The 24,586-nt window shown below is 39.9% G+C and overlaps 1 protein-coding gene across 1 annotated transcript; it reads left to right on the forward strand.

The window, feature by feature from the left end:
• The first annotated feature begins 140 nt into the window (after positions 1 to 140).
• sona (SON DNA and RNA binding protein a) lies at positions 141 to 12,630 on the forward strand. The gene is made up of 10 exons (XM_061723692.1): positions 141 to 270; positions 2,639 to 2,734; positions 3,959 to 4,163; positions 4,593 to 4,657; positions 4,746 to 6,653; positions 6,810 to 7,149; positions 7,370 to 7,884; positions 8,038 to 8,507; positions 9,180 to 9,272; positions 9,943 to 12,630. The coding sequence occupies exons 2-9, from the start codon at positions 2,707 to 2,709 to the stop codon at positions 9,252 to 9,254; spliced, it is 3,606 nt and encodes a 1,201-aa protein (XP_061579676.1). The 5' UTR covers positions 141 to 270; positions 2,639 to 2,706; the 3' UTR covers positions 9,255 to 9,272; positions 9,943 to 12,630.
• The last annotated feature ends 11,956 nt before the right edge of the window (positions 12,631 to 24,586 follow it).

A 24,586-nucleotide genomic window follows, 5' to 3' on the forward strand; every position in this document is an offset into this window, starting at 1 on the left:
CCCCTCAACTCGAGTACTGGTTATTACACTTTTTAGCTTTATTGTATCATGTAGCTCTATATGGCTACATGACGTTGCCAGGGAAACAATGACGCCGATATTCAAACCGCGCCGCATGGCATGCCGGGATACCTTTCTCCATCATGGCGGATCCTAGAGAAGGCTAACGGTGTCGGCTAGCATCCTGAACGATTGCCTCGTTTCGCCCAATTTAACATTAAAGCCGTTCTGGAGTTTCTCTTAAGGGACTGCATCCGCCAAAAAAATTGGGTAATTATATACCACAGAGCCAAAGGTCTCGATAGACGGAGTATCTTGTTTTGTTGATATGAGCTCAGCGGTTCACGCCGTGTGGAGCCGCTAAGGCCGCGGCGTGCAGCAGCACACTCGCTCTCTGCTGGGGATTATGTCGTCTAAATATCACCTAGGGAGTATGAGAGGCCAAACCTGAATGCATTTGTGTGTATTATCAACTATATTTCCGTTTAGGTTTGAATGAGCGCAGACGTGACTCGACTAAAGTCAGGTTTTGCCGCTTTTGAATGAGTGTTATCCGCTAGTTCAGGCCAGGCTGGTTATCTAAGGTTTGGTTTAACTTATATCACTCCAGTATCAGTGCAGCCTTAAAGTCTTTAATCGTGTGTAAATTAACGTGGATCTATGTTGTTTTTGAGCCGAAGAACTAATTTTACTTTATTCTTTTTCACTTCAAAATCAATGCATGCAATTGTGAAAATTATTGTGAAATAAAAAGATATAAAAAAAAAAAAAAAAAAGAAGAAGAGCACACATGGGCATGGACTAAATAATTTCAATTCCAAATGGGTTGCGCATGAGTATCGATATATCATCACCATAGGATTGATACTCCCCTCTCTCATATGACAACTGAAAGGATTTTATCTCCAATCTTCATTTTTTATTTAATTAATTACTTTTTTAAACGTTTTATAGAATTATTTGATTTGCCTTATTTTGATTTTATGTAGCTGTAAACACCTTGATTTGCCCCTGTGTGTGAATTGGCTCTACAAATAAACTTGCCTTGGATTTTGAAAAAAAAAAAAAAATCAATGCGTGTTCGTAAAAAGATGAGGTTACATCCGTCATAAAGTATGTTTTGATCAATAAACAAACTGTTAATCAATCAATTTTATTTATATAGCACCTTTCATTCAGGTACATGAAATACAAGGTGCTTTGACATTTTGATTGAAAAATAAGCATAATAAAAACAAAAATAAAAACTGGGAGACCAATGCACCCTGACATACAATATAGAATATATAAAATTTATAAAAAGATAAAAGTTCAAGGATTAAGGCTAAAAAATAATCAGTCCACAACAATAATAAAAAATATTATAAGAGATAGATAAATAAATAAAACAGATACCTTTTAAAAAATGTTAAACAGAATAAAACTATAAAATGTGATGCTACATAAAAGCCAGACCAAAGAGATGAGTTTTTAGTCTACGTTTAAAAATGTCCATATTTCCAGCTCCTCTCAGATCCTCCGGCAGGCTGTTCCACAGTTTTGGAGCTTCGTGGTTAAAAGCAGCATCACCAAATGTTTTAGTTCTACTCTGTGGAACAGCTAGCAAGGATTTGCTGAAGCGTAGTCTTAAATTAAATACTTACCTGCTGTACTCTACTGCCCTTACTTTTTAACAACTTGTGCTTTTTATGATTTTATCTCTTTTCTTATAATTTTTATTTCATTTTATTTGTTATTTACTCTTTAATTGTGTCTTGCTGCTTTTAATGTTGATGTAAAGCACTTTGAATTACCTTGTGTTGAATTGTGCTATACAAATAAACTTGCCTTGCTTAGAAATTTGCCGTTCATCAAAATCTCAATGATAGCTACTCTGTTAAAAGAAGCTTGTAACCTTTCTTTCTGTTAACATCATGTCTGTCCGAGAAACTACGTTAAAAATCAGTTCCCCAGCCATGCCCGTGCTGATTGATACCTAAACACTGTATTTGTGCTTAAATGGGAACTCGTTTTGTTGAAAATTACTCTAACCTTTTGTTTACTCTACTGTGATAAGAAAGAGGCATTTTTTGTGTTTCATATATTTTCAGTGTATCATTGATCTGGGTAGATAAGTTTCATTAACATACTTCTTATCATTAAATAAATTAATACAGTTTTTAGATGAATTTTAGATTGAATGCTGGGAATATTTTTAATCACCAAGCAATTGCCAATTTCCCAAAATTCTGTCTACGTGTTTTCATAAACGGTTAGGGGAAATGTTAGTAGATATGATACAGGCAGCATAGAGTAGCTTAGATTTAATTTGGTGCATTGGATTTCCCGAGTAGGGATCTAGAAATTGATAAGGTTCAGTTTAATGCTTGGTTCCATTTGTTTCGACTGAATTACTGTGTGCTAGCATGACATCCAGTGCTTTTAAGGTTCTTAAAGGATAGCCGTTCAGCTCTTCTGTATGCCCGAATTGAAAAAAAAAATCTATGGAATCTAAGTTAATCCTAATGGCAAGCAAGCAATTTTCATGGCAGACTGTCCACTGGTGTGTGTGATTTTGAATAAAAGATATTAGAAATGTACAGCAAAATAATTTGCAGAACCATATGACACCTTCAGTTTCATTATCTTTCTTTTCCAGTGTTAGGTGAAGGAGAAGCACACCAGTGACATTGATAAGGCCTTTTACACAACTGCGGTACTGGCATAATGGACAGTATAATGGATATTCCCTCAGGTAAGTGATAAATAAAACACAAAAAAAAATCTGTACTTCTTAATGTTTTTGTTTACAACTGTTTTAAACAAGATTTCAGATGTTGTTTTGTTTTGGATGTTATCATGTCCTCTTTGCGTGGCAGAATGAGCTGGACTGGGCTTGCTTGTAAGAAACTACCAAAATATTACAACTAGAGGTCAATCTATTAATTGTTCGATTTGTTATGCTGATTATTGGCCATTTTATAATTGGTATCAAATTGACTCAGCTTATCTTAAAATAGAGAAAAAAGAAAGGCAGCATCATGAATTGGCCGTCAGCTGCCCTGGTTTCTAATAAAGCAATAAAGTGACAGCGGCCCATAGAGGAACCTATATTGGTCGACCTCTAATGACAACCGTTATATTTGGATGAATACAAGTCAACTCAGTACGTTTACATGCAATAACAGAAAGTCAAATTCTTGCCTTAATCCAACCGATATCGAACTTTTAAAAGCCATGTGTACACTTTAGCCGGGTGGTAGTCGAACCCAACTGAAGCTGTTGAGATCGAGCTTTTAGTGCCAGATAATGCGTCCCAATTCGAGTTATTCCAGCATGTATATGCAACCCACGCTTAGCCGAGCTAGTGACCGCCCCGGGACTCCCTCTTCTGGAAGTGACGACACCGCAAAAGCCAGAATATCAACACAGTAGGAGTAGACACAGTACACAGTAGAAGAAGATGAACAACAAAGAACTAACCGGAACAACGCCAATGCAAAAGTGCGTGTGGCGCCACCTAGCATCGTGGAGTTGAATGCACCTCACTCAACAATCAATTGTTTTCTCGCGCATGGAATTCTCAGAAACTCCAGTTTATTTAAATTTTTTTTGTGCTCTAGTGGCCCTTTTTTCAAGTTGCAGACAGGAAGGGGATAGAGAGAGAATGGGGATCACATGCAGCAAAGGTACGCAGGCCGGGATTTGAACCTGCGACTGCAGGAGGACTGTAGCCTCAGTATATGAGCCGCTTGCTTAACCCACTGCGCCACCGAGCGGCCCGGAAACTCCTGTTTAATCCGTAGCTAGATTGTTGCCAATAGCTTGATTTAGATGTGCATGTAACCACACTGACTGTATACCATTGTACACACATTGTATACCACAGCCCTCTTATAGTGCTCTTTTTTTTTTGTAATCCATGGTTTTGATATGGTTAAAGACATGTATAATCAGAAATACTTGTTTCCCTCTGTAGGTGATGAAGCACCTGAGAAAGATGACATGAATGCCAAGGAAGGGCCTGAGCTGCCCCACAAAAAAAATAAAAAGCACAGAAAGCACAAGAGTAAGAAAAAGAAAAGAAGGAAGAAAGGAGAGAAAGAAAGCAGTTCAGAATCCGGTGCCGAGTCGGATGCAGAGCCTGCGCCTCCACCAAGACCTGTCCGGACCACCAGAGCCAGGTCAGGAGAACTAAAAAGTTGATCTGTCAAAAATTTGAAAGAAAATCACATCGAGTCTCAACAGATTGTCCAGACTTGATTAACGGACTCCAACATGCACAGTATCTTTAGTGATACTTGAGTAAATGTAGCGTAATTTCCTTAATTACACACCGATCTCATAATCTCACGAGTTGTCCCAGGTTTTAAATGTTGATTGATACTACAAAACACATTATTTACATCCGTTTTCAACAAAAGCAGTGAATTAATTACAGTAGAATTGAAGGGGTCTTCTAGTGTCTGAATACAGTAAGAAAAATTAGAGGCATTATTATTAGGTAAATTACCGTAGTAATGTCACTCAACAAATACCTTATTCCTGACTTTGTAACAGCTCTTTAGATTATACATGTTAATTTTGAATTTTTTTTTAATGTTTCTCTTTAGTGCCAGACTGGCAGCGGCTGCAGGAACTGGAGACTGTGTTAAAGAGGAGGGGAAAAAAGATACAGGTATGGCAGAGTTACACACAATAGTAAGGTAATTTGTCATTGAAATAAAAAATAAGGAATCCTTTTAATAAAAAAAAATGTTTTTCAGATCGTGTCGATACAGAGGGAGACTCGAAATCTAAAAAACATAAAAAACAGGCTGCTAAAAAGAAGAAAAAGAAGAGAAAGAAAGATGAAAAGCAGGGAAAGAAATCTCCAACTCGCTCTCCATCTGAGAGCAGCTCAGCTTCAGGTTCTGACTCTGAAGGTGATGAAAGCAAAGTTGCTGGAGACAGTAAATATTCTCCAGCGGCTCCACCCGACCTCCAAGAATCAGTGTCAAAAATGGTTCCTAAAGGCAAACGAGAGCAGAAAGGATCTGAAGTCACACAGAAACCAGAACTTGTAGGAGTGATGAAGGAGGAGATAACTGAATTGGACGTGTCCTCCATTGAGGAGAAGGGCAGTAGCGCGAGTGAATTTGAAAAGCATAGAGTATCACCCTCTTCAGGGCAGGATGAGATAATGCAGACAGAAATTGTAAACGTTAAGGCAGAGGGGGGTCATGGAGATGGCACATTCAGCCATGCCCAGGAATTGCCAGACATCATCCCAAAACAGGAAAGTACTACCCCAAGAGATGAGCCAGACCTGAAAGACAAGACCAACTCGGTTCAAGAGGCAACTATAAAAGAGAATGATTTGCCCAGGTGTTCTCCCCCTTTGAAGGGCTTAGAAATTAAGAAATCTGACTCAATCCCAAGTCGTTCACCATCCCCTAGTCCTGTCAAGCAGCAGTCCGGTGATCAGTTAGCCGAATTTGTGAAAGAACGGTCTAGAACCCGTTCTAGGTCGACCTCAAAAGGAAGACTTTCTTCATCTCCACAAAGAGGCCAACGACTCTCTCGTTCTAAGTCCCAGTCATTGTCTCCTAAAGCTAAGAGAAAATCGCCCTCTCCATCTCAGAAGTCTGAGAAGAGAGCTAGTCGGCGGTCGCGCTCTACGTCTCTCTCCGTCACCCCTAAGAAGAAGTTGTCAAAGTCTCCAAAGAAGTCAAAGTCTCCGAAAGGGAGGAAGAGTTCTTTGTCCGTTTCCCCAAAGAGACGCAGGGGTTCTCCCTCACCCAAAAGAAAGACGTCACGGTCGCCCAAGCGTGGAGGACGCAGGTCCCCCTCTCTATCTCGGTCTCCTAGGAGACGGCGGAGGTCAGACTCACGATCCCGTGGTGGCACACGCCGTTCCAGAACCCGCTCACCAAGGCGAGGCGGTGCAGTTGCTAGACGTTCACGGTCTCGTTCTGTCACTAGAACTCGCCGCTCCCACTCTAGGACCAGACGACCCGCCGGTCGCTCCAGGTCACGGTCCCCAGGGCGGCGTACAGGAGCCAGACGCTCGAGAAGTCGATCCTTGTCCCGGCGGTGGAGATCACCACTCCCCAGATCTCGGCGCTCACGGTCTCGGTCAGTGCACAGGAGAAGGCGAACTCGGTCACGTTCTATTGCGATGGGCAAGCGCAGCCGTCGCTCCAGATCCAGGAGTCCACGCAAACGCAGCAAATCCAGAAGCCCTCCCTCTCGACGACAGTCTAAATCCCGATCAACGGTTAGGAGGCGTTCTCGATCTCCAGCGAGGAGAAACCGTTCTCCTCCAAGATCTGGCAAACGTTCACGGTCCCGCTCCTTATCACGAAGGCACCGGTCACCAAAACCCAGCAAGAGGAGGTCCAAATCTCCAAGGAAGAGTGCAAGAAGGTCAAAGTCTAAATCTGTCTCTCCAGATGTAAACAGATCCAAGTCTAAATCCAAGTCTAAATCCAAGTCAAAGTCTAAATCTAAGTCAAAATCAAAGTCTAAGTCTAGGTCCAGGTCTCCATCAAGTGATGGACGGTCTGGTAGCTCATCTTCAGCCAGGTCCACATCTTCCGCCCCAGGCAAAGTGAAAGAGTCTTCACCTGATGCAGACAAGACAACTGGAGAGAAAGCAACTGAAGAAAATGGAGGAATTTCAGTTGCAGCAGGTGAAAACTTTTTCTTTTCAGAGTTGCTTAAAGTGCTCCTATAACTCATATTTTCATTGCTTATCATTGAGCTAAAATCAAATCAACTTCTATTTAAATTTAAAGAGTTGTTCTTCCAAAATGTCCATATCTTGATGCCATGTTGCATTCTCCTAGGTGATGTCACTGATGTGACACAAATACTCCCAGAAACTGACTTCAGCTCCCAAGGTGAGAGTTCCACAGAAAAGTTGCAGGATCAACCAGTTCAAAGCGAGAACTGGTCTGCTCCTAGGTCCAGATCTGCTTCCCCGGAGCCCGTCCCTGGCCCGGATGGTTCAGAGGAGACACACGAGGAAGAGGCATCTCCAGTGAAAACGGTTTCTGAAAGTCAGAGAAGCTCTTCCGAATCTCCGGAACCCCCGAAGAAGCAGCTGTCCAAGTCTCATTCACCCGCCGATCGCCAGAAACTTTCTCGTTCCAGATCCAAGTCTATATCCAGAAAGAAGTCATCCAGGTTTGTACTGTGCTTTTCCCTTTATATGTTTATAGGATTTATGTGAATAAGGATGTATGTGGGTCAGTTGAGATCAATTTTTTACACTTTACTGACATATGATAATAACAACAAAAAAACACCTAAATGCTGCCACCCTGCTTGTTCCATAACCTTTGTCCCATTGTATTTAGCCATTACGTAGTGTGCTACTAGTAATTAGTCATTCACCTTTCTTTAGATCCAAGTCTCCGGTGAGGAAAAGAGAATCTGTCTCTCCATCCGAAAGGAAGAAGCGACTGTCAAAATCTCGGAGTCCAGCTCGACGGCGGAGGTCAGGGTCGCGCTCTGCCAACCGACGCAAGCGTTCAAAGTCCAAAGGCAGAAACCGCCGTTCCAAGTCTCGCACTCCAATCCGCAAGCGGCGTTCCCGGTCCCGCTCGTCAAATACCCGTGCAAGGAGGAGATCCAAGTCCACCGACAGAAAGAAGCGATCTCAGAGCCGCTCCGCTGGCCGAAGGAAAAGATCCAGGTCCGGAGACCGAAGGCGCTCTCGTTCCCCAGATCGTAGACGCAGGTCAAGGTCACGAGGTCGAGGAAGGCGCCCAGTTTTTCGAAGTCGTTCGTTTGACAGGCGGGACAGATGGAAGAGAGAACCCAGCCACTCTCCGGTTCTAATTCTCCGCAAACAGCGGCGCTCAGGGTCCCGGACACGACGTAGCACTAGCAAGACACCGCCACGACTCACTGATCTTGGTAAACCATGTGCACCGCAATCATAGAGAATGCATGTTAAGATACATATGATTAATATGATTTTGATATTGCATGTCTCATGTCCCTATTAAAAAAAAACATAATTCCTCCCTAATTCCACTTTCTTTGTTCTCTTCCCCTTCCTTTCCTCAGATAAGGACCAGTTACTTGAGATAGCCAAGGCCAATGCTGCTGCCATGTGCGCTAAGGCAGGCGTTCCCATACCTGAGAATCTTCGGCCAAAAGCCATCCTGCAGCTCCCTCTGCCCACTCCATCTCCTGCCCCAGTCTCTTTACCTTTACCGTTACCTCTTCCAATGGGCATGGGCATGCCGAACATGCCCAACATGGGTCCAATGGGGTTACCTGGTATTCCAGGAATGCCTAATATGTCAAACATGACCATGAGTGCTGCTGTAGCGAGTATGACTGCAGCCACCATGACGGCTGCCCTTACTAACATGGGTGCACTGGCAGCCCTGGCTCCCCTCCCTTCTATTACTAACAAACCTCCTCCATGCCTCGCCCCTCCAACACCATCCCTTAATTTGGACCACATCGAGGAAGCAAAGAGGAAGGTCACTCAGCAGGCCAACATACATACCATCAAGGAACTGACTGAGGTAAATGTGTAGGTTTGGATTCGTTATTGGGTGATTTATGTCCCTAAGGGTGTTAAAATGTCACATCTGTATCGTTTCAGTTAAAATATTTTTATTTGTTTGACATTAAATATTGCATTTACTCAGAAAAAAAAAAATCTCTTACTGTAAAAACTCACATAGACAAAATGTTCATTTAAGTTTGTAGTAAAAGAGAAAATGTGAATATAGTAATTGGTCATACTGTCACTTTTAATCTTAACCTCACAGAAAGCAAGTAAAGTATTTTTTTTTATTTTATCTGTTGTGTCAGCAGAGAGTTGACAAACACTCCATGATCGAAGATATAAGCATACATGTTGTACTAAATGTGTAAGCCGTGAAATTTAGTATGTTAAAGCTTACACATGAGTTTGCTGCTCACTGAAGCAACTAAATGATGCCACAGGTGTCCAGCAGCCTTTTGTGTGCAGAGTGGTCAACTATTCTCAATCTATGGCCAAAACCTCAGAAGAAATGTGGGAAAGGCTTTAATTTCCCCCCTTTCCTAACTCAGTAAGCTGATCTACGTCTGACAGTGCTGCATTTCTCTTGATTTAGATCAGACTGAAGGTAGAATGCAGACAGTATTTGTGTGTATCTGTCCTTACAAAGTAACTGATGGTATTTTTGTGTGTGTTTTATTTATTGTAGAAATGTAAGATGATTGCAAACAGCAAGGAGGAAATGGCTGTTGCGAAACCACATGTTTCAGATGATGAAAGCTAAAACCGCCAAACCGTAAAGGTAAAATCTCTAATCCATCATTACATTTCTTGGTCAACCTGTTTTTTTTTTATTTTTTTATTATTCCTATATTTCAGTAATATCAATTTATCTGTTGCCATTTTTTCCCCCTAAATTGTACATGTGAATACAAGTAATTGGACATTTGAGTTCTGCTTTTTCAGCAGTTCAATCCTACTCCATCACTTTAATTTTGTCACACTAATCAATGAAATGTTTTTCCATCCACTTTAATCTTTTAATTTCCTGTTCTGAATTATTATTCTTTTTCTTGCCCCATTTTCCATGATTGAATCCTCTTTTGGGCATTTTTTGTGTACAATTAGTCAGGTCATTTTTCAGTGCTTACTAAAATACAATCAGCCTGGTCAATATTTTCATATTATCCAATTTCACATTTCCTTTGTGTAGACTTGCATATTATAGTAGTTCTACGAGGTCAGTGAAGCAACTTACTTGATCTCAAAGATTAAACTGTAAGACGGCCAACTACAGGCTTTAGATGCATTCGATTCGATTTTTAAGAGTGTGGCTAAATTTACCAGTTATCCATATTGATAAACTCTTGCTGACATGATTGCTTTATGTGCCTTAATTAGCTAAATTATATCATCTAATGATGTTGGTTAAAAAAAACCTTTGACAAGTTCTCCATCTCCTCCACATGCAGCCACAGCCCTGAGTAGACTGAAGGAAAATGTTGGATCCTTCCCAGGAGTATTTGCCCTTCCACAACCGCCAGAAAACTTCACGGAGTGGAGTCGCAGTCGCACCGTAGGAGTACCGGCTGCAGCCACTGCCCCACTCTGTTTCCCAGTTTGTTTCCGTCGTTGTAAGAGTGAGACCCTTGCAGGCTTTTACCCATGATACCACTGAGTAAACTGGCCACACCGATGTGTGAACAGTTGTGTGACTGTACAGTGAGCTTGAGTGTTTGTATGTGTATATAGTGACTATCACCACCATCCCTTCAGTGCTGTTCCTCATTTAGGCAGACACTGTTGTAAAAACTGAAGAGGAAACAAACCAAACCAACTAGTGGCGCGAGTTTTTGTACAAGTTCGAAATTTATCTAAAATTGTTTCTCCTTTATGATTTCTTAAGAATTGTGTTAAGTGAAAACTGCTTCCTCGTTTTTCTGTATTCTCCTCGTTTATCTGTAGTCCCTGGTTTTATGAACGAATAAATGCAGATGAAGTTAGATATGGTAGATCCTCACGTTCATTATTGTTACACAAAATGGGATGTTTGGAGAAAGGCCCAGGGGATGCGAGATCCAATTATTTTGAAGGAAAAGGATGTTTGAATACATTGGGTGTAAAACAAGAACAAGAAAAACAAGGAACTGAGTTCGTACTGCCCTGGGTGTGAGTTGATTACTTCTAATTTTATAGCACCAAGCTAATCTTTTGCTCCGATCTGGTCTTTCATTTTGGCCTTGTTGGGACTTTTGAAACATTTTGCTCGGGATTTGATTTTATCTTTCCACGTTTTAACACCAGTAGCAGAATGTGTGTTTTTTTAATTCAGATGCACAAGAACGGTACCGTTGATATTGGCTGGAAGTTTCCAAGTTCATATTTTCAAAGTAGAGGGTAATTCTCAGTAAGTCTTGATCAAAAGAAGTGTTAATTTATGGGCATTTTCAACAAACAGAAGACGTGACCACATCGATCTATGAAAGATGAGGTCAGAATCACAGACGTAGATTACAAGCAACATTTATTTCATCTTGAACTGCCAAGCTCATATGATGTGTAGTTCTTATTGGTTGCTTTGAATTAAATCTTAAAACAACAACGAAACAAAATCCCATTAACATTTCCTTAAGTACACATCCTTCACAATGTGTTGGTATACATGAAATTTGTACTTTTTGAACACTTGAAATTCATCCAGTTAGGTTGCTTAGATTTTAGAACATATTTCAGGGGTGTTGTGTTCATTTTACATTTTATTTGATTTTGAATAGGTCTATCTGGAGAACTACATTTTTGTGTTTTTGTGCAGGGGTGACAAAGGGCTTTTACAAATAAATCTTGAAGGAAGAATGTTGAGGATGTCCTGCACTGTGCCAGAGTTACAGGGATTCATTTTTAAGTGGGTTTATGTGATGTACTTGTAAGTAGTTTGGGCCTTACCTGCAGTAGACGGCAGTCACAGTGCTTTTAATTTGGAGAATCTGGGAATTTTAATGTGAAGATCAGCTATTAGATGCTTAGAATTTTAAAAAAGTGCCACACGGTGAAGCATTTTCACCATCTAAAACAACTTGGGTAGTTTGAAACCTGCTGTACTCCATGTATTCACACTGCATCACTTTTTGACGTTAGATGCAGGCCGACTCGGCACGCTTAGAACCTCGGCAGAATATATACAGAAAAAGTATCTACTCGGCACGCCCCCACCCGCCTCCACCCGTAGTGTAAAAGCGCAAAACGGGGCCGGGGCCAGTCGAGTCGCGCTGAGTAGGTGCTAGTGTAAAAGCGCCATATGTCCCTGTTGTGCAACACGATGTCACCAAAAGGGTGTTGTGCAGATCCTGTTGTTACTTGGGAGGTTTTAATTTCCATCGTGAAAATTCACATCTCTGTAACTTTCTGACTCTCCAGAGTACTGTGATTTTTTTTTTCTACTGGTGGTAAAACACGAAGTACTTCACATAAGCCACTTGGAGAAAGAAAAAAAAGAACTTCCCTTGAATGTCTTTGGAATAAGAGTCCAAGTCTTTGTCACAGCACGTTTTGTTTCACGACAGAACAACAGACATGAAAAAAACCTGTTGCAATGAGGTACCAAGTAAGAACAAAGAGAAGGTCTAGTAATGTGCAAACCAATCGACCAACAGGCCCACTTCTTTTAACTCACAAATAGATATCTGTACTTCTGTAAACACTGAGACCCGGGCCTGTACTGCATTAAGTGGTTAAATGCATTTGCCTCGTTAGATAAGATAAGAACAAAGACAAAACTTGGTGCTTTTGAGGGGCTAGTAAGGGACAACCATCGTCTCTGTATTTAAAGAAAACAAACAACATTTTCGTAACGCAGAATTTATTTTCTTTGGAAGGAGATATATTTATGAATCCATCCTGCTTTTCCATTCTCCCAATTTAACACCCAGGGTTGTTAAATTGTAGAATACGATCTTTAAAGTTTGTCAAACGGTTATTATAATTGCTTTGTAAAACTGTTGAAACTGACTTGATTCCCTGAGGTAAGCTTGAGCTATTTTAATGACCAGATAAATACATTTTAGGAATTTCCTTTTTCTCTCCCCTTTTTGGGTAATTTGAACATGACATTGTTGCTTGCTTTGTACATAAATGTGTTGATTTATTAAAAACCTCAATCTATATACTGTTATTGTTTCAGTTCTATGTCTCAATCAAGTTTCAATGAATCCTACATTTAATAAGTGTGGTTAAGTTTCAATTCTTTTGCGTGAAGGACTTGAATTTCATGCCATTACAGTACACCTGAAAATTTTAGACACTGTTTTTAGCTGAATATCAATTAGTTATATATTGACAGTTTAAAAAAAATCATTTGAAGAGAACTACAGTTAATTTGAGGGAAGTTTAAGAATACCTGCCCCTTGGGACGTACAACACAGACTTCATACAAGGACTGAAACTCTTTTAAACTATTACAAACAATGATGTTTCTTGAAAAACAAATATAAATAACATGAGCTATTACAACTTCAGGCGGAGCTGCAGCTCATTGCTGCACTGAGTTTATCTGTACTGGAATTTTGTGTCGCACACAGTTCACAATCAAGGAAGGGATTTGTAGTCTACATCTCTAAAACGTCACGACATTGTTGCTGGAGTAATTGAGTGAGTGTTGTAAAATTGAGTACGTCAGTTTGAATTGACCTTTAAATGAGTTTTTCTAATGTGATTGGAAGATAAACAATGCACTATGGCGCCACCTGGTGGAGGTTCAGAATGCACCGGAGGGGGGCCAAAATAAATAAGACGTAGATGCAACGTATAAACATCTAAACTGCCATTAAAAAATCAACAAATGTATTCACCATCTCCACAATACTCCACTTTATTTTACGAGTTTAAAAAAACCACATGTATGGACCTGGAAGTATTTTGCCTCACATCAGATCACGCTTAAATCATAAACTGACTGTCTTTACTGAATCCTCCTCTAAACAACATTTAAAGGGAAAACATGCAAAAGTAAACTAAATTATAGTTAAAACACACTTAAATCTGTTTGCAATGTGTTGGAAATGAGTTAACTTTGTTTTACAATGATATCAGACGTTGCCAGGTGTTATATGCTCTCACTACATGAATGTTAAGTGTCTGTAAGAGATGATGATTTAGGACAGGCGATATCCCAGTCGATTTTATGTTCATGGCCTTTCAGAAAGTGATTTGGGATGAAAACCAGTTGTAGTTATGAATCCTTCCTATAGGAGGCGCCCTTCCTCTTTGTTTCCTCTGCACTCGTCTGTAGCAGCTTCCATCAAAACATGTCATATCTGTGAAAGCAAGAAACAAAACAAAACGCACAGCTTGTTCTTTCACCGTTTGGAGGCACAAACATGCATTTAATTCAAATCTGTAAAGAACTGGGAACTGTTCAGAGGTAAGACGATTATGGGATTTCACACGTTCACTTTTTAATTTTGCATCCTGTTTTACATAAGTTGCGTGAAGGCTGGCACCTCGTCCAGTCTTCATGATGAAAGATTGAAAGATTTTAATCAGTTAACAAGCTCTGATGAAGGGCTTGATTTGGATTTGAGGGGTCCCTTTTTGGTAAAGCCCTTGATAAGATAACATATTTATAGTAAACAACAAAGGCAAGGTGAGTTTATTTGTATAGCACATTTCAGCTCTGTAAGGCACTGTAAGGTGCTTTATATAATAAAACACAAAAAGTAAAGAGGAAAAAAGAGTTTGGTGGCAGAATAAAGAAAAGTTAGTCTTAAGCTAGAATGACTATTTAGTACTGAAATTAACATTGTTTAAATTTAAGTTAACATTGTTTAAATCTAAATTAAGAAGGGTTTAAATAATTCAGTCAAAGGCAGCTCTAAATGAGTTTTTAACCTTAATTTTAAGTAAGGGAGGGTTTGAGCATTCCTGGAGTTTTCTGGAAATTTCTTCCAGATCTGTGGAGCATAAAATCTGAATGCCCCTTCTCCAATTCTCCAACGAAACACCTCTGTTTTGTTCTGATTCTGGTTACAGACCAGACCTGAACCAGAAGACCTGAGAGGTCTGGATGGGGCATATGGCAGCAACAAGACTGATGTATTTTGGTCCTAAGTGATTTATAAACAAAGTATTTTAAAGTCTATTCTCTGAGATTCACGGAGCCGATGTAAGGACCTGAGAGCTGGAGTGATGTGGTCCATCTTCTTAGGTCTAGTGAGAACTCGGGCATCAACATCTTGGATCAGCTGTAGCTGTCAGATTGACTTTTTAGGCAGACCTGTGAAGTTACAGTAATCAATTCGACTGAAGATATACACATGGATGAGTTTTTAAAGGTTGTGCTGAGACATTAGTGCTTTGATCATGGAGATGTTCTTCGGGTGATAGAAGCCCGACTTCTTAATTGTTTTAATGTGTCTGAAAGTTCAGCTCTGAGTCCATGACTACACCAAGATTCCAGGACTTATCAGTGATTTGTTGCTTTAATACCTGAAGCTATGTGCTGACTCTTAAACGCTCTTCTTTTGGTCCAAAAACAAGTACTTCAGTTTTTTTATTTTGTTCAACTGAAGAAAATGATGGCAGATCCACTCATTGATTCATTCAATGCATTTACTCAACACTTGTATGGGCCCATTGTCACCTGCTGACATTGTAATGTAAAGCTTTATGCCATCTGTGTAGTTATGGTGACTTATCTTGTTCATTATTATCTGAGCTAGCGGAAGGATGTAGATGTTAGGAGGGGTCCGAGGATAGAACCTTGGGGAACTCCATATGTAATTTCTTTTCATTTCGATGTAAAGTTACCTATTGACACAAAGTAGTAGTACTGTCCTAAAGACCTCCTAAGACGTGGCAACCACATATGTGGCTATCCCACGTTTTGTCATCTATGTCATAATATTTAATTTCTTAACTGGGGTTCAAAGCAACAAGATTGCACCAGGTCTTAGGAGGTTAAGTAAGACTCAAACCAGTCAAGTATTGTGCCAGAAAATCAGCTCCAATTCTCCAATCGCTCTAGTAATATACCGTGGTCAAATGCTATGCTGAGGTCTGATAATACCAGTACTGTGGTTCTTCCACAGTGTGTATTTACTGTGGATGTCCTTGAACACCATGATAAGGGCAATATCAGTGCTGTGGTGAGCAAGAAAACCGGAATGGAAAACAAAAACTCTCTAAATAACAAAATTACTTTTTTCTTTAAGATTTTTTGTGGCACTCTTGGCCTTTATTTGGAAAGTAGGCAGACGGGAAACGGATAGAGAGAAGTGGGAAGACACAAAGCAAAGAGAAACAGGCCAGGACTCGAACCTGCACATTTCCAGAAAGGGAGTTAAGACATTCTGCATGGATAAATAATTATGTAGTAATGATTATGTCGTTTTTTTTTAACATTATATTTAACGAAAAAAAAAAGAAGGTATGAACAGTTGAAACTGACACGTTATTCTTGTGCTTGTGTTTCATTTGATACTTATTTCAATTAAGATAGCAAGTGGGAAGTAATAGGCTGGAAAGTAAATGTATTGTTATTTTATTATATTCTTTTACAGCTATTATTCATTCGCGAGAGGTGAGCAATGTGGCTGATAATTTAAAGATCTGAGACTTTCAGGAGTAAATATGGGTAAAGGTTCATGTCTCAGTGGAAGATTTGCCTGCAAAGAAATGTCAGTAAAGTATGAAGACATTTTATGTTAATTTGAACATTTACATTTGATGTGGTCCCTTAAGCCTTCCTCCTCTTTGGATTTGAATGAGGACATTTTCAACATACAGTATTTGTGACCACATTTTATTTATTTATTTTTGGTAAGCAGTTAAAAAAGAGTTTGTCTCTACACACGCATCTGGGGCAGAGGTTTTGATTAAGATCATTTTCCATTTCCAAGCCGGAGCTTAGTCAAAATGGACTGAGATAAAGGGGGAAACCCTCTGGTGAGGTCAGCGGCTGAAATAAGAAATTCTGGGATTCATTGATGTTGCATCTTTGAAGATGAGAAAGATGATTGTGCTTGTTGTGAATTGTTATATCGGGCAAATATAGCAAACTCAAATAGTTCAATCTCATAAAGAGCGTAAAGGAAGAAGTGATACGACACTAATGTTCATGTTTATGTTACCTTTTTTTTTTTAAGCTGGTGTCCAAATGTTATACTAATTTAATCTTACCTTCCACATTTGACACCTTAGAGCCTCTTAGAGCATCTTAGAGACCTTCCACAACTCTTCCCGGCCTCAAACAAACTGTATATACCGGTAATCCTTTGGTGTTTCTCGGTTCCCTCTCGTCTAAATTTCTGCATGGGCTTTAAAATAAAACAAAATTCCAACAGCAACAAATACCTCTCTCAGAAATGCAAGGCCATCGATTTACTTTCACCCTTAGTTTCCAGTGTTCTTTTCTTAATTATGGTGTAAGGGGCTGAGGTTAGTAATCTCAGTTAACACAATCTCCAAAAGAACAACACTGTTTAAATATTCCATGCCAATTATGCTGCTTTAATTTGTGGACTCTAATTACATTAATCAGTCAGTGTCCGCATTGGCGCTTGTTTACAGACACACACACACACACACACACACACACACACACAGCGGCCACATCTGAATGGGTATGTATGTGGGCAACATACTTGAGCAGCCAGTGAGTCATTGGATTTTGCAGATCAATGGCTGCTGGTCAATAAATGGCTGAGTGCTTTTCAACGATCACCCTGTCTAAGCACTCTTCCTGTTTTATGAAGCAGCTGGGAAAGGAAGTCACATGCAAAAATTTCCAAATACAACCCCGTCTTTCTTTACTTCAATAAAACAACATCAACAAAAAAAGAAAACACGCTTTGCTTACTTATACAATTTCTTTGCCGTTTGTCTATAGACACAAGCATGCTGGATTAGCCAACGCATTCAGCCCGTGGTGGACTTGTGGAGCTTTTCCATCATAACGAGATGACAGACAAAGGCCAGGCAGGAAGAGGATTAGGGAGAAAGGAGAGGCTCCTCAAGGTAAAAGCTAGTGAAAGTGAAAAGAAACTGAGAATAAAAAGAGAAGATAGGATGCTTAATTTTCCTGAGAGGGATTTGGACCGGAGTCAAACACAGGTCAAAGTGAGCCGTGTCTCTAACTGTGAGGGTCTCTGTGCTGGTCACAGAAGTAAAAGAAAGGCTGTGACTTTGCCCGCACTTGTCAGTTCATTGCAGTGTCAAGTCTGTGTCTTTGTGTGTGTGTTCCCATTTCAGTTCAAGTGCGCATAATAATGTTCTCAACAGGACAGAATCAAATTTGCACGACACTTGAATCTTTTTTCACTAACACTTAAACATGTGTGTACGTGTTATGTGCATGTGTAATATTTTATGAGGGCATTGGTTGAGGGGAAACCATAATTCTTGATTTATGGATGAGTGAATTCAACCCAGTTGAAATATGCATGTGAACTGAGAACGAAAAGTGCATTCTCAAACTACTATTTTCATGCAATATTTGATTCAAATGCAGGATTTTAAGATGTGTGATTTTGCACATTTGCCAGGAGTGCTCAAAATCTTCAGAAAGCCTCCAAACTTGCATTGTATCGTTAAATTCTATTAGGTAAGTCAGCAGCAACAATAGCAGGAGAGAACGTGAACAATAATACTGGATTGTACTCTTCCAAGCCTCTGTACAGTTCAGGTTAGTTTTATCTTTCAAAAGAAGCGCCAGTGGCTTCACCTGTTTGTTTACACACCCCGACTGGACTCGGGAGTTCTTGAGTCATGATGATGCTATTGTGGTTTAGGACGTCAGACTGGAATAAAAGGCGCCTCGGAGAAAATGAGCCAAAACCAGCAGACGTAAATCCAAACGTAAGCTTGATAGCCTCCAGTTTGGAAGAAGTCATGCGAATCTGATCTGAATGTCCAGAAACTGTTAAAGCAGATGTGTGCTGTACACGCAGCAGCCCCTTGCGGATGCAATTTCCTTTATGACAGATAAAGTATTTTAGATGCTGTTTCCAGTCAAGAAACCCGAGGAGGTGCTGCCTACTGATGCGTGATTGACCTCTGGAGGTGGCGTAGTACAGTGTGGTTGGTTTGTGTGTTTCTGCAAAGATTTGAGATCCCTGTGATTCATGACGAAATCCAGGAAAAGTGTGTTAACATAAATCCAGTTCAGGCTGTTTTCTTCTTGTCCAACAGACAGCACTGAGGTTGCATATACACGTGTAAGCATGTGTCCTCCTCGGTTTCTCCGTCGCCTCCCTCCTGTCTGGTTGACGGCTGCAGGAAAGTGTGCGTGTTGGTTCCAGGCCAGTGCTCGAGAGTGAGAGCAGAGGTGCTGCTGCGTGTGGGTGCTGTTTGTCACAGCAATGATAGCAGAGCAGAAGACGACGTCCAAAGAGATCAAGGTAGATCAAGGTTAAAATGTGTGTGTGGGGGTGTGTTTAGCTGCAGGGAGGGAAAGTTCAGTGTGCAGACTCTTTAATTTAGTATGTTTCTAAGCATCATTTGTTTCTATTTCCTGCGTATTGGTTAGTGCCACCACCCCCACACCATAGAAGTGATAACCCCAAACTCTTTTCCACACACTCCACCCTTCATGCACTCTCTTCTTCACCTCTTTTTCACACTATATACAGCACATAAGTATGGAATATAGAATAGGTATTATATTGACACATTCATTATATTAATAAAATAATATATAGTGCATTAAATCCTGATCTCGAGTCCTTCATCTGCAGCCTCACACTGGAGAGACTGTGTGTGTGTGAGCCATATGTGTCAGAGGTTTCAGTCCAGGGCTTTCACTCAAGCCCTCCACTTGTCTGTTAAGATGTGTTTATTATAGAGTAATGGACGTTCCAGTCTGTTGCTCATGTTCGGGCTCACAGTGCGAATATTAAGACTGTGTCACAGACGCACAGCCATGCAAGGTCATCGCACAGCAAGGTGGAGTGATGCAGATGTGTGTGTGTGTGTGTGTGTGTGTGTGTGTGTGTGTGTGTGTGTGTGTGTGTGTGTGTGTGTTTGAGCACTTGTCACTTGCACTCAATCAAGATGTAGTTGATTGTTCTTGCTGATGTGTACAACAAAAGCATTTGTGTTTGTGAACATGCGTGTGCCTCAGGGGAGACAACCTCCACAGCAGTGAAAAACTCAATCCATGTGTAGTTTTGTTTGTTTTGTTTGGGTATTAATGCCTGTTTTTCCTCCTGCATTAGTGAATGTCACTTGTACATGCGCATATGAAATATCAGGTGTGTTTAGGTTGATTGTTCAGTGATGAAATAGTCAACTCGTGAACAAAACTGTCTCCATAATTAAGTGCTTTGCTTCTATAAAAGAGTGGACGGTGTATAGTTGACTACACATGAGTGCTCCTCCTGTTCACATCCTGCCCACCTGCAACAGGCTGATCAAATATTGAAATTTGCAACCGGCTCATCAAATATTTATACTTGCCACAGGGCTGTGAAGAACTTATATTAGTTGAGTGGTTTGCCAAGAGATGGGAAGCTTCTTCCTGCCATACCAGTGCAGTGCTCAGTGGAAAACTGAGTCCTTTTGGCTCGCTTTTTCCATCTGCATGGCAACAAGAATGAATATGAATATTCTCAACGCAAGACCAGGGATTAAAAGATTTACATTATGTAATTAATACGATGAATAGGGTAGGTATCAGAAAAGCATTATGATACATTTCATGATTGTTACATTTAAGTGATATTAAAAGCTCTGATTGAAATCTTTCAGATAATGGTACCTGTTGATCAGTTATGCAACTACATTTCTGTTCACGTGTATCCATTTCAGCATAAAAAGCAGAATAACATCAAATCCTCATCCAACCCCTCTCATTACTCCGTTTGCATGTGATGAAGTCAACAGGACTCTCTTCAGAGAAGTTTCTTCTGTCTGAAGTAAAATAATGCTAATTAAAAAACTCCAGAGCTTGTTGTCTGTTTACCTTTGAAGGCAGTTGGATTCTCATGAAAGCAGCATGATTAAAATCAGAACAATCCATCTTTCCTGGGTCCAAGCTATCCTCCTGTGGCCAAGGTATGAATGTTTCACCAATCAGGTCTAGGTTTGGCTTCGGTGAAAGAAAAATCAACAACAGAAGCTTCCTTCCGCCGACTGGCTCTGGATGTAGCCTTTCCAGCAGCTTTTTGCAGATCTGATTGCTTTAAGTCGCAAATGAATTAAGGACATCGTTTGTTTGAAGATTCATCATTTTCAATTTGCTGTTCTTTTCATTTATTTTACTGTAAGCACTCTTTAGTTTTATTGCAAAAATGGACACTTCCCCCTTGTATAAAATATGATATCTTAAATCTACAGCCATCTTTGAGAGTGTATTTGTTGGCTGCCTGAAAAGCATGCAGCACTGATTTGCTATGCTTTACTTTAGTTAAGGCTGTTACAAGAATTCATTTGGTTGCATACTAAAGGTACTATTTTCTAAGTGGTGACAAAACTGCCAGACTTCAACATCCTGGTGCTTTTTTTTTTGTTTTTTTTTTTTCTCCAAAGGGCACTTTGCTCTTTCAACAGTTAATTCATGCAAGGTGTTAGCCGCTGACTCACTTTCACCAGGAGCAAAAAAACATTTTCACTCTGCTGCTGTGCCAAGTCGTTTACCTCGGACTGTGCTTGTACAGGTTTTTATACATGACAGCTCTTTTAAAGCGAACTCACTGTGCCTTGACATAGTAAGACAGCCAAGAAATGTAAGTCTTTACCCATTGCTGCATGCATTAATTATGGCTTCCATGCAAAATAGATTAGATCTCCAACTTCATTTCGTGTCCACGGAGTTCATGGCTCACATGGCTCTGCACCCCATGCCTGTCCAACTAAATGGACTTCAGCCAAACCAAGAAATGAAAAATCAGACAGTTTAGGACATTATACCCCTTAATTTAGTGGCTTCTGTTGGAGGATATTACATTCCTTATCTGGGGTGGGATGGGGGCTGCTGAGACATGGTGGTCAATTAATATTAGATAAAGGCAGTGGAATAGGCAGCTTTGTAATTTCTACTCTTGTGCATAAGGAGCCTGTTTTAAAGTATATAATATATCAACTTCTAGTTGCATATAGGCTCAAGCATAAACACATTGTTCACAGTTTTTTTCACAGCCCCTACATTAGTTTTCACCACGCAGCCGTTTGTGGCTACATGTACAGGAAGCGTGGCGTGACATTGTTGTCGCTGTTCCTCTGTTTGACTGCAGGACACACTTGACATGCAAAGGACTCTCTTTGTGTTCTCTCCTCGCGTTTGCCACTTCTGGATGTTTGTATGACAACGCTTGCCCACGTTTGTTTTCCCGCATGAAAACTCACGGAGAGTCTTGTCTTCTGGTCTCGTTCACGGTCATTTCCCAGAAAAGCTGTGTTAGCATGCATCATGAATGAAGCGCCGAGAGAGGACATGGGTCGCCGTGTGTAAGAGGATTTGATGGATGTGGCGCTGTCATTTTTGTTGGGTGTAAATTTGAGTGTAGAAGCAAAACTTAGTCACGTTGCTGCTGGAAATTAATGGGGCAACCTGTTCATATTTTATCATGGTCGTGTATAATACATTTGAATAGACCAAAGTTTGCTCTGTATAGCCAGCACCATGGGGGAGATGTGTAGTATGGGCTCTCTTCTTCTTGTTTTCAGTTTTATATGAGTAGAGATGTTTTACCCTTTCACACTAGAGGTTGTTATCAACGTTCTTTGCGCCTTAATCGTTGTGCTGTTTAGCCAATGGACAAACAATCCACGCGAAAAAGACTGCACACTTCAGATTGATGCAGCCCAAATACCAGCAGCAGGCTTCAATGCCTCACTTTGGTTCTTTTCTATAAAACATATGATTTTCTGTATTTCATTCCCAAGTGCGATGCCATGTCTTTGCTCCATACTGGGGCATTTAAAGATGGACATTTCTCATCTTGGGCCTTTCATTTCTTAAGTACCAGCTTAAGACAAGAACTCCCAACGTCATCTCACCGTTTCTACCTTCTAACTCACCTTCATCGGGTAACTTGATATACACTGCAGTTTTATCAAATAAACAATGATGTGAGTGACAATTACAAAGACATCCTAATATGAGCTAATGTAATAATAAAGGCTAAAGCAGTTTGCCTTTCTCCCTCGGGTACTGAATTGCTACTATTATTACTGTAATAAACAACTATGTCAATTATGGCTAAACCTCAGAGGTCACAAAGTTTCCACAAGCATTCAAAACACCAGTTCAAATGGTACCATATGACTTCCTATGTACCCTTTCGTCTCTCTGTCTTTGCCCTTCAAGAACATCCCTATATGTTCTGCACTGACTGGAATGCTGCATGATATGATATCACATAATAGATAAACAGATAAAAACCATCCCTGACTTATTTCACTATAAGATATCAAATGAACCACTCATCCTATTCTTTGCAACACCAGTCATTACTCATTAGTCATGTATAATATGTTGTCCTCCTCACATTGTTTGACATCTGTGACATAAATTGACAGAGGGATATCTCTTAACATTAATATGATCAGTAATATAAGTAATATGATCCTAGAACCTCCTCTGTTCGTTACCAAGAGGATAATCCACCAGTGGACGACTTCTGGAGCTCACTGGCAGAATATATTTCAAAACAGCTGTTAACACTTGGTTAATCTTCAGATTGGCTTTCCCTTAGTTTTTCATAATATAGTTTCCGTTTCAATTATCAATGTGTGGAAGAAGTTATTAGGCCGTTTCGCAAATACTTCTCACAAATTATGACCCAGCTATATAAATCATATTACATGAAGCTGCAACTTTATTGATGATGGAAACAAAGGTCCAGCAGTACTAAAAGCTTAATGAGACTGTCACGTAGCTTTAAATTTCCATTTTCCTGTGATGCAGCATTTGTGCAGAAAATCCAAAAACAGAGCTTTGTGAGCTAAACACTGCATGTATAAGTTATGTTCTTTCTTTCACCATAACAAATCATTAGTTATAAATCAGACACTTTCTCTTGGTGAGAGAAATTGATTAAATGTTCCAAAAGCATAAAATGTGTCCATTGCTAAACAAAAACTTTGAAGATTTAGTGGTTTTCAGCAGTGCTTGCCTTCCGTTCTTCTGCTGGCTGCAACTTTTTTCCATTACTTTTTTTTTTTAAGTGTCCCCCCTTAAATTGCATGTTATTGAAATGATAGATTCTTCCTTTTTAAAGTTAGGTCCTTTTAAATGACTCCATTACTGTTATGTAACTGATAATCCAATCTCATAACAGGACATTTAGTAGCTGCTGTGGTGGAATATGAAACCTGACATTGTGGAATTAGCTAGAGGTTGCATGTTCCCCGCGGTCAACATTTATCAAAATATCCACTTAAACTGCAATAACCAGACTGCAATAACAAAATGTAACAAATTACTTCAAATGAATGAAGCGCTGCACTAAATTACAAAACTACTTCTGATTTAATATTCCCCCTGTCAACTGTTCAGAGTAAAATACTGTACTCTTCATCTTAGGTCATTTATCTGACTGCTTTACTTGTAAGTTACTTTTCAAAATAAGGTTTAAAAGTACAGATGAGCGTGTGAAAAATGGTGCAATTTATTAAAGGTTGAAAATGAAACAAAAGCAGAGCTTTTACTTCAACTACCATTGATAATTTAGATGTTTTCTTGTAAAAGTAAAAAAAAACAACACATTTTCACTGTTTCAAATGTGTGAATTTGGCTACGTTTGTCCTTGGTTCAGGTAGAGATTTGGAGAAAACAAAGATTGTGATGGGTCTCTTTGGGATTAGAGATCATTTTCCTAATCACTCATTTCAGAAAATAACCACCAAACTAGTGACTATAAGTCACAGCCTGTCTTATTGAGCTCCAGTTCCATCGATTACATAACAGAAACAATTTTTCTTAATCTATATGTTACACACTGCTGATCTGGCCACAAACATTGATAAAAAGAAAAAACAAAGTTGGGACAGATGGAGGTGTCAGCTCACTGACTCCCACGCTGGAGGGAGAGTTTAAGACCCATCCTTCTCGGTTTTTTTTCTTTTCTTCAGCACTTTCATTTTTCTTCTTCGCTCAAACTTACAAATGAACATGCATTATAT

This window comes from Cololabis saira, chromosome 6, assembly GCF_033807715.1.
Source record: "Cololabis saira isolate AMF1-May2022 chromosome 6, fColSai1.1, whole genome shotgun sequence".
Taxonomy (NCBI): domain Eukaryota; kingdom Metazoa; phylum Chordata; class Actinopteri; order Beloniformes; family Belonidae; genus Cololabis; species Cololabis saira.